At 33.5% G+C, this 11,434-nt stretch overlaps 2 protein-coding genes across 2 annotated transcripts; both read right to left on the bottom strand.

Annotated features, from left to right (window-relative positions):
* Nucleotides 1-272: 272 nt before the first annotated feature.
* On the bottom strand, nt 273-1,546 carry LOC145595707 (guanine nucleotide-binding protein subunit gamma 1-like). The gene is made up of 4 exons (XM_081652125.1): nt 1,241-1,546; nt 982-1,034; nt 818-862; nt 273-687 (listed from the first exon to the last, which is right to left on the bottom strand). The coding sequence occupies exons 1-4, from the start codon at nt 1,427-1,429 to the stop codon at nt 606-608; spliced, it is 369 nt and encodes a 122-aa protein (XP_081508251.1). The 5' UTR covers nt 1,430-1,546; the 3' UTR covers nt 273-605.
* Nucleotides 1,547-3,907: 2,361 nt separating this feature from the next.
* LOC145594845 (uncharacterized) lies at nt 3,908-10,850 on the bottom strand. Its single transcript, XM_081651187.1, has 5 exons — nt 10,367-10,850; nt 8,404-8,655; nt 5,674-5,742; nt 4,802-4,994; nt 3,908-4,527 (listed from the first exon to the last, which is right to left on the bottom strand). The coding sequence occupies exons 1-5, from the start codon at nt 10,805-10,807 to the stop codon at nt 4,103-4,105; spliced, it is 1,380 nt and encodes a 459-aa protein (XP_081507313.1). The 5' UTR covers nt 10,808-10,850; the 3' UTR covers nt 3,908-4,102.
* Nucleotides 10,851-11,434: the final 584 nt, after the last annotated feature.

The following is an 11,434-nucleotide window of genomic DNA, read 5'->3' as shown; positions in this document are numbered from 1 at the left end:
TTTGAGTAGTTTATGTTATATAGTGTCTTTGTGATTCCTAATAATCTTACCTCATAGATAGTAAAATCATCCAAATTTGGGGGGGGGGGGGGGGTTTCCTTCGAATTCTTTCAAAATTGTCCTCATTTTTTGTCTGAAAGCCTCATAAATTTCCAATTAAATGGGATTTTTTTTTTAAAAAACCCATATATTATATGGATTTGTCATCCTTCCTAATCAAACGCGGGGATAATTTTAAACAAAAGTACACATTGACATCACAAAACGAGGAATGACAACCCGTCAAACATTAATAAACTTTAAACAATAAACATGTTTGATATCTAACACCTTAATACAATCGTCCTTAAAACTAAAGATTTAGTCTTAAGTACATGAGACCTCCTAACACATTTGGGTGCGCTATACCTATTTCTACGTGCACCCAAACGTGTAATAAACATTAAACATGCGAAATAAGATAGAGCCCAAACTCGTAATTTAATATAATTATTCTATTAGGTGTTAGATAACAAACATGTCGACAAAATATGATTAGTCAAACAAAATACAGTAATTAGTGACATGGAGACTGCATCTGTTTGTCGTTTGTTGTAACATCTTGTTCAGATCCAACGCCTGTGACTTCTTGAACTGCTTGCTCCTCCAAACCATCTCTCCCAGTTTACATCCACTGGCCCTTTTGTCCTGTAAACATCTCAGATAATTTTTTTTTTTTTTTAATTAATACAAGTGTTATTTTAATAATATTGCAAGTAATACAATTAAATACTTGTAATTATGATATAAATAACAAATTTAAAAAATGGGTTCTTACATTGGAAGAAGAGGGTCTGGAACTGATTCAATTCCTGATATTATCCTGTTTTTATAAATTATTACAGAAAATGATTTATCAATTAAAAATAATATATTTAGGAAAATCAACCAAATTTTTTTAGTAGTAATTTAGAAATATGATTTTGAGGGATTATAACTTACTCATTGCAAACTGTTGAAGGTCCACCAATTGTATCAAGGTCATCTAATTCACTCTAAAACAACATACATGAAAAAAAATAGGAACATAATTATTGAATTGAGCTAGAATAAAATAATGTAGAAAATTCCATATTAAAATATTTACTCCCTCTGTTCCGATTTAGTTGTCACATTATTAATTCAAGTTGCACGAAACTATTAATTCCGGACAGAGGGGGTATCGTATTAACAGTTAGACAAAAATGGAAGAATAATGAACCTGGATAAACTGGATTTGCTGCTCAAGATGAGAAATTGCAGCTTTTAAACGATGTCTGCCTATGAAATTTGAAGGGGTTTTTAATCTTCCATTGTTTCTGCTTGCAACTGTTGCAGAACTTGCAGAAACAGCAGCAGAAGCAGTAGTTTTCTCTGTAGTTGCAGCTTGTTCTTCATTTTCTGAGTTCATTTTTAGAGAGAGAAAAAAAGAGAAGAAATGAAGAAAAGTAAGTAACTTTAACTTCAAGAAGTATAAGATTGTGATTAGCTTATATTATATGGGTGTTAAAAGTGTAAAATGATTATGATTAGCTTACTGTGTTTTACCCATTTATCCAAGGGGATGTTTTGGGTTGTCTGCCTAATATTCTTTCCTAATTGTGGAAAACTGTTTCCATCTTTTGTTAGTTGACATATTAGTAGGCACACAATTTATAATTAAAGGGTATGGGTGAAAGTTTGGTTTTCGGTTTGAATTTCAATAGATGTATAATAGACTTTAGTCTATGGATTTTGTTTATATTTCTAATATAATTCTAATATGTTATTAGCTTGTTTGGCAATATGTTGTTGGTTGTTTGGTTAGTTTTATTAATTGGATGTTTGACTTTTTATCCGTCTAAAAGCTTCTTTAGTGAAATTGGCTGTTAGATATTATTAGTAACTTGATACCCAAAAGCTAAATTAAAAGTTACTCCAAGCAGATTTTCATTTTGACTTTTCAGCTAGTTTAAAAGGCCATATACCAAATAAATTTTTTGGTTGTTTGACCAAATGAAAAAGTTTAAAGCTATAGCTAATAGAAAAATCAATAAAAAGTCATTTACTAAACAAGGCTATTGGTTTGGATTGAATTGAATTTTTAAAAAGTGGATAAGTTTAACCTTAAACTCGATTAGAGAAAGTCAAAAGCAAATATGTATTCTACAATTTATAGCTTTTCTATCACAATTCTCCAAAACCTCAACTCTAATATTCTATCCATGTTTAGAAATTAAATAAATCACTATTTTTTTCCAATAGCTATTCAAAATCATTACGTTGTAGAAGATTTATCTCAAGCATTGTACATTTTTCAAGTACATTCTTAAAATAAAAATTGTAAAATTATAAAGGATACCTAGATTAATTTGAAAGTCTTGTCAAATGTCAACTAAAAGAAAAAATACGAAGATAAGTTTTAAAAAGACGAAAAAAGATGAGACATTTTAATATTCCTCTGTTTTAGTCAAAATCACAAAGTACTTGGTAGAAGACTAGTATTGTAGTACGATTCTTTAGTTTAAATTTGAAGTACTAAATTAAGGAAAAAAAGTTGGTGGGAAGAAGAAAAGTAAAATGACACGGTGACACATTATGGGGCAGTAATTGTGTCGGAAAAAAAGTGATTGAAAATTACTTTTACATCATTATTAGCCATTATTCAAGGGTTTGGAAATTGGATCTCAAACACATCCTCCTTCATCTATGATTCGTAATTTGGCCCTACATCATGGGCTATTTTGTCTAATTTTATCTTATAAAGTACATGGCTATTAGCAATTAATCGTAGCTATATTACAAGGGTTTAGCGTAACATTAGATAACTTCATAACTATAATAAGGTCTTGACTTAGTGGTTAAGATTGAGTATCTATGTATAAGTTTACATTCCTACACCTTATATGCAATTTGTATTGTCATTGTGTTTTAAATCTTTTATTTTTTACTAACCTTTTTTTTTAAATTTTTTTTTTTTTTATTATTCTAAGAATGACAAGGTATTAAACATTATTATTAATACGAAGTAATCAATATAGCCTTTATGGAAACTTAAATGTGATGTGAAGCTTTGTACTCAAAGGGTTGTTGGGTGGGTAGTAGTTAGTAATCCTTTTATTTACAAAATATGGATACCTCATTTTATATTCTCTAATTTATAAGAATTAATACTTATGTGCAATCATAGTGTATCAATTTTTATAATTTTCATTCAAACTTAAAGTTTCTGTTGTATTTTGAAGGTTGTGAAAAGTCAAATAAGACAATCTTTAATAAAAGAGGGACCAGTAGCAATAGTGATCATAATTTGCCGGTGTTCTTAATCCCTCTATTTCTATTTAGTTGACGAAATTGACTAGACACAATTGTCAATACACAAGGCATAATTTGTGACAAAGCAAAGCAAAGTATGTACTAATGCAGGCTTGAAAATCCAACCCATTTCATGTAGGAAAGCGGCATGGATATCATTGCATTCAACCCATAAGCACCTAACCCTTAATATAGTTGCGGACTAGTCAAACAATCACGCCATCTTCTTAATAACAAAACAAAATAGCAGCACTCATTTAAGCCGCCTTCTAGTGGCTGAGCTGAGCAAGTGTTTAATCTGCATGTGTTGATTTGACCCTTCAACAGTTTTGCAAGTAGTCATACTTGTTACCTTGTTGATCACAAACTCTATACCTAAAGAAAAGTACACTCGGTGGCTTTCCGGGTGGCATATGCATGACATGAACCGTGCGAGCACAGGACATAGTCACGGACACGTGCACGCTATGCACTGTCCTGATGTATGTACAGCAGCAGAGGCGTATTCAGTTCACAAGAACACCCCATCTCAGAATCAGGCAGTCATTTAAATGTTGTATACTTGTATAATACACATACCCTAGAATGATGTAATTTCTGTTATAGATTAAATTATATATTAGATAAGTGTAACAATCAATTGCAATTACAAAATGATTAAGAAATGCGGACTTGCAAATAGTCAAAGTCTTGTATAAAAGCTGTGCTGTCCCTTAAGGCCTTAATACTGTTCAAAAAATTCTAGCAAAATTTCTTCCTCCATAAAGTTGACTAATATCTTAACTTTCTCCTACATCTTCTGAATCACTCGGAGCTTTGCACTCCTACACCTCGAGTTTAATTTCTCTTCCTCAGGAGTTGCTGTTATAGGTCTCTTAGTGAGGATTACCCCAGAAGAGCCTTTAACTACTTGTTTAATCCAAACTTCCTTTTCGCCGGGGTAATAGTTGAACTCTTTTGGTTCAGCTCCAAATCCTCCCTCTTCTATAACAGTGTCATCTTTTCTCGGAATGTTATTGATGATGTTGAGGAAAGTCTGTTTTACAATCCTGTCTTCCAAACTATGGAAAGATATGACTGCGAGCCTGCCACCAGGACTAAGACAATCAAAGCAATTGTAAAGAGAATTTTCCAAGGTTTTGAGTTCATCATTAACTGCTATCCTTAACGCTTGGAAAACCCGTGCAGCAGTCTTTATCCAACCCTGCCTACCTCCTGTTGAATCACTTTGAATTATCAGTTTTTCACGCACAATACCCATTTTCCTTGCAAAATTAATCATTAAACTTAAATTCATCGGCCATTTTAATTTAGTTTTATGGTAATGACATCAGGCAAAGAACATATTAAAATAAACCTGAGAATAAATGATATAACCCCTTTAATTCCAGAAAAATTACACTTTGTATTTAAGGATGTATATTGTAAAAGCTTCCTTTTTAATATATAATAGCCTTGCAATGGACGGTCAGCTCTATTATAATCATACCTTTCACCCTAGACGTTGTACCGCGAATAAGATCCACCAAATCACCAGTTGTATGAAATCCGCCACCTAGACGAGCCTTGACAATCTTGTTCTGAAGAGAATACCAGTTACTTTCTTCTCCATACTCCTGAAGGATTTTCCCAACTTCAGTTGGTGGCCAAGAATTGAGTATATCCTCTGCTTTTAAACTACCCTGTTACATTCCTGTTCCATTCAGTTAATCACATAATTAATACCAAAATTCTAACAAGATTTACACAAGAGATAGGAGGCTATGTACACCCTACATTCCAGCAAAACATGGCAAGTAAAGAAGATATGGTTTTTATCTGCTTGCTTCATTTTTTAATCACATCTAGCTCTCCTTGTCCACCTCTGCTTCCCCCGCGCACACACACACACACGCACACACACAGTATAAAATAAAGGTATTGAGCATGCCATTTCACAGGGAGATTCTGAAATTGCGGAGAACCAACCAAAATCTGAAGTCATATTGATTCCTACATCATATGATGATGATCATCATATATTACAATAAACAAGAGACTACCCTAAATATTCCTCTCTGCTAGACTTCAAAATAGATTAACAGCATACATTTTCATCTGTCCGGACCTTTGCAAATCTTGCAAGTAAATAATCATGCTGGGTGGTAATCAATTAATCAAAGCCTTTTTTTTTTTTTAGCTCTTATAAACTCATATGTATCAAATATATAGAAACTGAATTTGATTTTATTCTCAAATAGTTAAAAAAAAAAGAAAAAAGAAAAAAGAATTGCTAGTACAATCCCTTAACTAAAGACGCAGCTATATAGCACTTACAACTAACAATGAGAAAAAAAGGGTGATATGAAGTCTTGCTCATACCTTAGGATCCATTCGCATGTCAAGTGGCCCATTGTTAAGCATGCTAAATCCTCTTCTAGGATCATCAACCTGCATATTGTAAATTTGTAGTGGTCACTACAAGCTCATGAGGATGGTAATCTCGATGAGGACAAAGAAACATACAAACAAAGCTCCTGCTAAAGATAAAGGAGTTGATGCAATTGAAATCACAATATTGCAAATCGCACACAACAAATTTTTTATTAACAAATTAGACCAGCAGATAGTAGATAAAAAAAGAAAAATAAGAATGTTATAGTTTACGAGTAGGTTGAGTACACAGTAACATAAGGCAACTATGATACAGTTTAATCAATAATGAGTATATTAATTTCAAGGAGGTAAATCTTCGAATAAAATACTCCTTTATTTAGCATTTAAAAAAATTGTAGATTCATTTCAATTTACACTTCACCGAAAAACATTGAGTAGTAGATTGACTAGTTCAATCCACTAATTTGGGTCGGGTCTACTCTTTTTGCCCCAATCTACACTTTACCAAACAGATACATTGACCATAATTCAATCAGCTAACATAAAAGGGCAGGAAGAACTGAAGAATTGTGCAAAAGAGCAGCAGGATGAGATGATGGAGGTGTGAAGATAAACCAACATTTTACAAATCTGAAGGATATGGGAAATCTGTAAAAGAAAATGCAAGGACTCAGAAAGCTAGAGGTACTTCATTGAGTTAATTCTAGGCTATGACTCTCAAGCCCCAACCCAATCAAAGTTAGATTGCAGTGATTACAGGTCATGCATTCCCATAGAAAATAATAGTTACTGTTAGGTGTGAAAGTGTTTGTGCTAGGGATGACAATTTAGTTTGAACCAATTTGAGTCCAACTTCATCTGATGAAAAAAGTCCAAGTGAACCCAGTTAGATTTTGATCTGTAATGAAAATGAACCTGGTAGTCATAATTACCGAGAACTCTTTTATTTAAATTCCCAAACCTTATCCAATTCTGATTCCCCCACCCCCTATTCTATTCATGCTGTTCATTATTCCATTTGCATTCTTCTATTCTCAAATTTGAATCTTCTAATTTCTCTCCCACACTCTTATCTCTTCTTCAATTAACAGTTAAGAGATTTAAATCCATAAGCCAAAACCTTCTCACCAATTTGCAAATTTAGATCATGAAACCAAGAAATTAGCTTAATAATATAATGGACACAAAATCAATTTACTGCCCCTCCTCTTTTCCTCTCAATGAAATGATGATTGCTTATATTTGGTATAGATATGAATTGTAGTAATAAATTAGCTTATAAATACACCTATGTTTACACAACCAATATAAATTCGTTTCTCCAAAAAAATATTTAAATTGATTGCGTAAAATGAAGTCTACTTGTTTTTAATTGTTACATAGGTGTCTAGGATTGAAAATCACAAGAATATGGATTTAGAAGTTATGAAGTACTCCCTCCGTCTCCGAAAGAACGACCCATTTGGATTGATTAGGCGGGTATTAAGAAAGTTAAATAACAAGAAGTAAAAGTATTTTGAAAAAATAAATTTACACGGGGTTTGTAAAATAATAGAGAGAGAAAGTAATAAAATTACATGGAAAATCAAATTTTTATATGGGGAACCTAATTTTGCACAAATATTGTTGCAAATTGGCGGATGTTTTAATGCAAATGGGTCATTCTTTTTGGGACAAAAATTGGGCCAAATGGGTCGTTCTTTCAGGGACGGAGGGAGTATTAATTGCATCAAGAAAATTAATTTTGATAGTCTCAAGACTCAATTTTTATGCTGCCATTTTCTAGACGATACATATTGATTGCAGTTAATTTCTAAACGTACAATTAGGAACAAGAATATACTTTTTTTTTTTTTTTTTCCAACTATGGACATGTATAAAATGGCTTTACTTATTTTTTAATTAGGTCAGATCTAAGTCAGGATCAGAGGCAGTAAAGTCTGATTGACTCGGAGGCGGATTTGGAGCTATTGGAGTCGGACTCCGATTTAAGGTCTGATTGTTTATTGAGCTAGAGTCAGATACTACATGGTTTGACCCATTGCCATTCTTATTTTGCAACAAGTGAGAGTTGAAATGAAGAGATAAAGAATTGCATGATAGACAGGACAAAGACATTGGGTATACTGAGTTATGGTTTGGTATTAGGAAATGAGAAGGCTACCAGCTAAAAGAAGTTCAATCAACTTTTAAGAGAATTAACCACCATTTCAGAATGAATCCATTAACTCACGTCAAAGAAGCTGAGTAAAAAAGTATTTAGTTTCTATGGATCATTTTTTTACACATAACTGGGGCTATATATTGACTGAGATATGCTTTAGAGATCTCTACATTGGAAAGAGTGAAAACAAGACATAGAAAGCTTTGATAGAGAGATATGAACATTGATGCATTGAAAAAGTGGCCTTCATTTTTCCCTGGCAGAGCAAGTGTTTCTGAGAAGAGCATGGGAGCATCTCTATGTAACATTTAAATTTCATATAGATGTATATGTACATTCAGAGTATACTGTAAGGCATGGAATTATACATTACAGGGGAAATCAGAAGCTATAAAAGATTGAACCTTTTATCTTGCATTTCAAAACTAAACCAATTGCACCATGTATGTTGACTAAAAACAAAGGAATTCAAATTTGAAAATCACAGAAACAATTGTACTAAATATTTCAATTGTACTAACGCAGTCTGCGGAGAGTGTTTAAAAGTTTACCTGCATGGATGACATTCCTAAGTCCATCAAAATACCATCAACTCCAGAGAGTAAAAGCTTTTCATCAACCTGACCAATTGCTTGTTTGATTTCTTTGAAGTTCCTCAAAAGCATATGAGCTTTCAGATTGGTATTTGAACAAGCAGGCGTGCTGTCCAGCATATTGTTGATTCGGGATTGAGCCTTGTCATGGGCTACAGGATCAACATCTAATCCAATATATGTTTGCAGTTCAGGATGAGCTTGAATTATCTGTGGGTTGTATTTATAAAAATCAGCATCAGAAATAATGAAATTTTAAGAGTAGCCTCCATGTCAACAGAGGGTTTATGATTAAATAAGTATTCACGATAAGGGGAAAACATATGAATACTCGTATTTAACATGAGACATGTAAACCATACAAGATATATACTACTCTACTAGGAAGAAAACCTTCCACAGTTCCACTCAACGACATAAAGTTACATAATAGCATTACCACTATAGATAACTTCAAATCTTCCCTACAGAAAAAACAGACTTTAAGATGTAATAAAGTATCAGCAACAAACTTATAAAAGGGCTGGAATATCATGATAGGTTCTAATCCCAAAAGCTCACTAATGTTTCTAATCCCAAAAACTCATTTTGGAACTAAGGTTTTGTTGTTGCATATTGGTCAGACTCAACCATATATGACTCTTAAATAACTCCCAAATTGCAAATATGAGGTGAAATAGGTAGCCCATGTGTAAGAATACAAACTCCAATGTTTTTAAAGTTTCTAGGATCTCTCATTATGTTTTCTAATTTGCATTTCTTGAACTTGGACAAGTTTGGTTAGCCCTCAATTAAGTCTTCCCAAAAAAAAAAAAACACAAAAAAAACTACATATAGCTTTCTGTCTCCAATCCATGAAGTTTCTCGCACAAATATTAGGTTTTTTCCTGAGAAGTTTTACCTGTCACCTTGCACAACAAAATGTAATATATAGTTTCTTTCTAAGAATATATATGCTAGATATAAATATAAGGTTGGTAGAAAGGGTGAAACTTATCTGATTGCCATATGATAACTGGAGCACATGATCTTAGTTTATACAGTGTATAATCATATAGATAATGAATTTTCAATAATCCTTAGAGTGCTAAGATAATTTGTTGGATTGAGGTATATCAACAATAAACTGAGTTATGCATAGGTCAGTTTGATTACTAATTTGAGGTGCATGGTGTCACGGACATATGGTCTAAGTGTTTTGCATCGGATTGTATGGAGTGGTATGCTCTTGCCTCTTTGGCGGCAAAGGCACAAGCCTTGTGCAGGAAAGAAACCTGGAAGCACAAGCAAACTTTTGATCTAGAACGGACTTGCTTATTGGTGACAAGAGCGAGGGACGGAGCACATATATGTGGGTAGCAAACAAATGCTAGGAACTGGAAGTTACAAAGTGATGACAAAGCAGAAATACAGCAATTTAGAGGAAGATTGGGGATATCTTGTATTGATCAAGCAGAGTAATCTCTCAATACAACCCTTTCATTCGAGAGGAAAGGAGCTTTAAGACAATTACCCACCATTCTACAATTTCTTACATCCACCCAAATGTACCTAGAACTGAACAAATTATAACTCATTTGCCGACATTCCACCAGGCTGCTCAACTGACTTCAGATAAATGCCAAATAAGATTATTACTCGTATTCGAGAGCTCTACCATAATCCATAAGGTAGGTCAGAAGCCGGAGCAATGTCAGCAATCACATACAACACTAATTCTTTCAATAACAAAATTCACACACAAAACCAACCAACACCATCAACAATTCAATCAAATAAGTTCAATTCATCCAACAAAACATACACTAATTAAATAAACAATACCACCATCATCAATTTAACCCCAAACAATTTCAAAATCCTGAATTTCAAACACCAAATTACAATTCAATAAAAATCAGAAGAGGGAAAGAAAACTAACAGCGCAAGAATGACCAGCAGCACCGAGAGTACAATCAACAAACGAACGAAGGCGAAACGAAGACGAAGAAGAATCAAACACATCCATAACCTCACCAAGCATAACAGGAATATGACTATCTTCATCCCCATATTTCTTAACATACTCCTCATCGAATTCCTTCTCAGACCTCGTTCTCCTCTTCACAACTGCCAAAGCCGCTTTCGACTTCGCTTTCGATGAGCTAGAAGCTACAACAATGGCGGAAGAAGAAGACGGCGAAGAAGTAGCCGTCTTCTTCTTATTCTCAATCTCTCTCCTCCTTTCCTGCTGCTTCTTCTGGGAGGAAGAAGGAGCATGGAAAGTGGTGAAGGAGAGGGAAGTGGGAATGGAGGAGAGAGATTGAGAAGATGATTTGAGGGAGAAGAGTTTTAGGGATGCTGAGACTGCTGCTCTTGCCATTTTTGACACTGTTTTTTCTCTCCAAGATTTCTGAACATAAGCAGTATATCAGTATATGTAGCCTTGTACTGATTGTTTGAGTCCAAAATTAATTTGGGTGAAGTCGAATTCGGGTTTATCTATATTTTATATGGGTCGAATAAGGGTTAAGATTATAATAATTAATCAAGAATCAAGATCATAAAATACAAAGTAGACTCATTGAATGCTAATTCGTCCGATAATATTATGGGTAACCATTGGGAGTATAAGGTTATTGACTCATTGATGGACATGAGTTTTAGTCATAGGTGAGGTGGAACACGGGAAGAGAGATACATATTGATATACGAAGTATAAAATTGATGGCCTAAGTGGACAACAAATTCATCAAAAGTTATTTTGTGCACGAGTTTTTGAGGCTTTTCTATATCGAAGTTGGTTGATTTAAATTACTCCGTATTATTTTGTATATAGTGAGATTTATTGGAAAAATAATGGATCTTTGATTATAGGGTGAGGAGTGCTAGACAAACAAGGATAAATGAAAGGAAAGACATGAAAGAATAGTAGTGAGATTTATTGGAAAAATAATGAATCTTTGATTATAGGGTGAGAAGTGGAAGACAAACAAGGATAAATGAAAGG

Source organism: Chenopodium album, chromosome 19 (genome assembly GCF_948465745.1).
Source record: "Chenopodium album chromosome 19, dcCheAlbu1.1, whole genome shotgun sequence".
NCBI lineage: Eukaryota > Viridiplantae > Streptophyta > Magnoliopsida > Caryophyllales > Amaranthaceae > Chenopodium > Chenopodium album.
Note: the sequence above shows the minus strand (reverse complement) of the source record. Positions and strands in the feature narration are given on the sequence as shown.

Bases quoted from the DNA above. Each gene is read 5' to 3' on its own strand.
- LOC145595707 (XM_081652125.1), bottom strand. From the start codon at position 1,429: ATGAACTCAGAAAATGAAGAACAAGCTGCAACTACAGAGAAAACTACT. The intron at 863-981 runs GTAAGTTATAAT...TTATAAAAACAG, and splicing joins CCTTCAACAGTTTGCAATGA to GATAATATCAGGAATTGAAT. The intron at 688-817 runs GTAAGAACCCAT...AGATGTTTACAG, and splicing joins CCAGACCCTCTTCTTCCAAT to GACAAAAGGGCCAGTGGATG.
- LOC145594845 (XM_081651187.1), bottom strand. From the start codon at position 10,807: ATGGCAAGAGCAGCAGTCTCAGCATCCCTAAAACTCTTCTCCCTCAAA. The intron at 8,656-10,366 runs GTTAGTTTTCTT...TACAACCCACAG, and splicing joins CTGCTGGTCATTCTTGCGCT to ATAATTCAAGCTCATCCTGA. The intron at 4,528-4,801 runs GTATGATTATAA...GTGATTCAACAG, and splicing joins TACAACGTCTAGGGTGAAAG to GAGGTAGGCAGGGTTGGATA.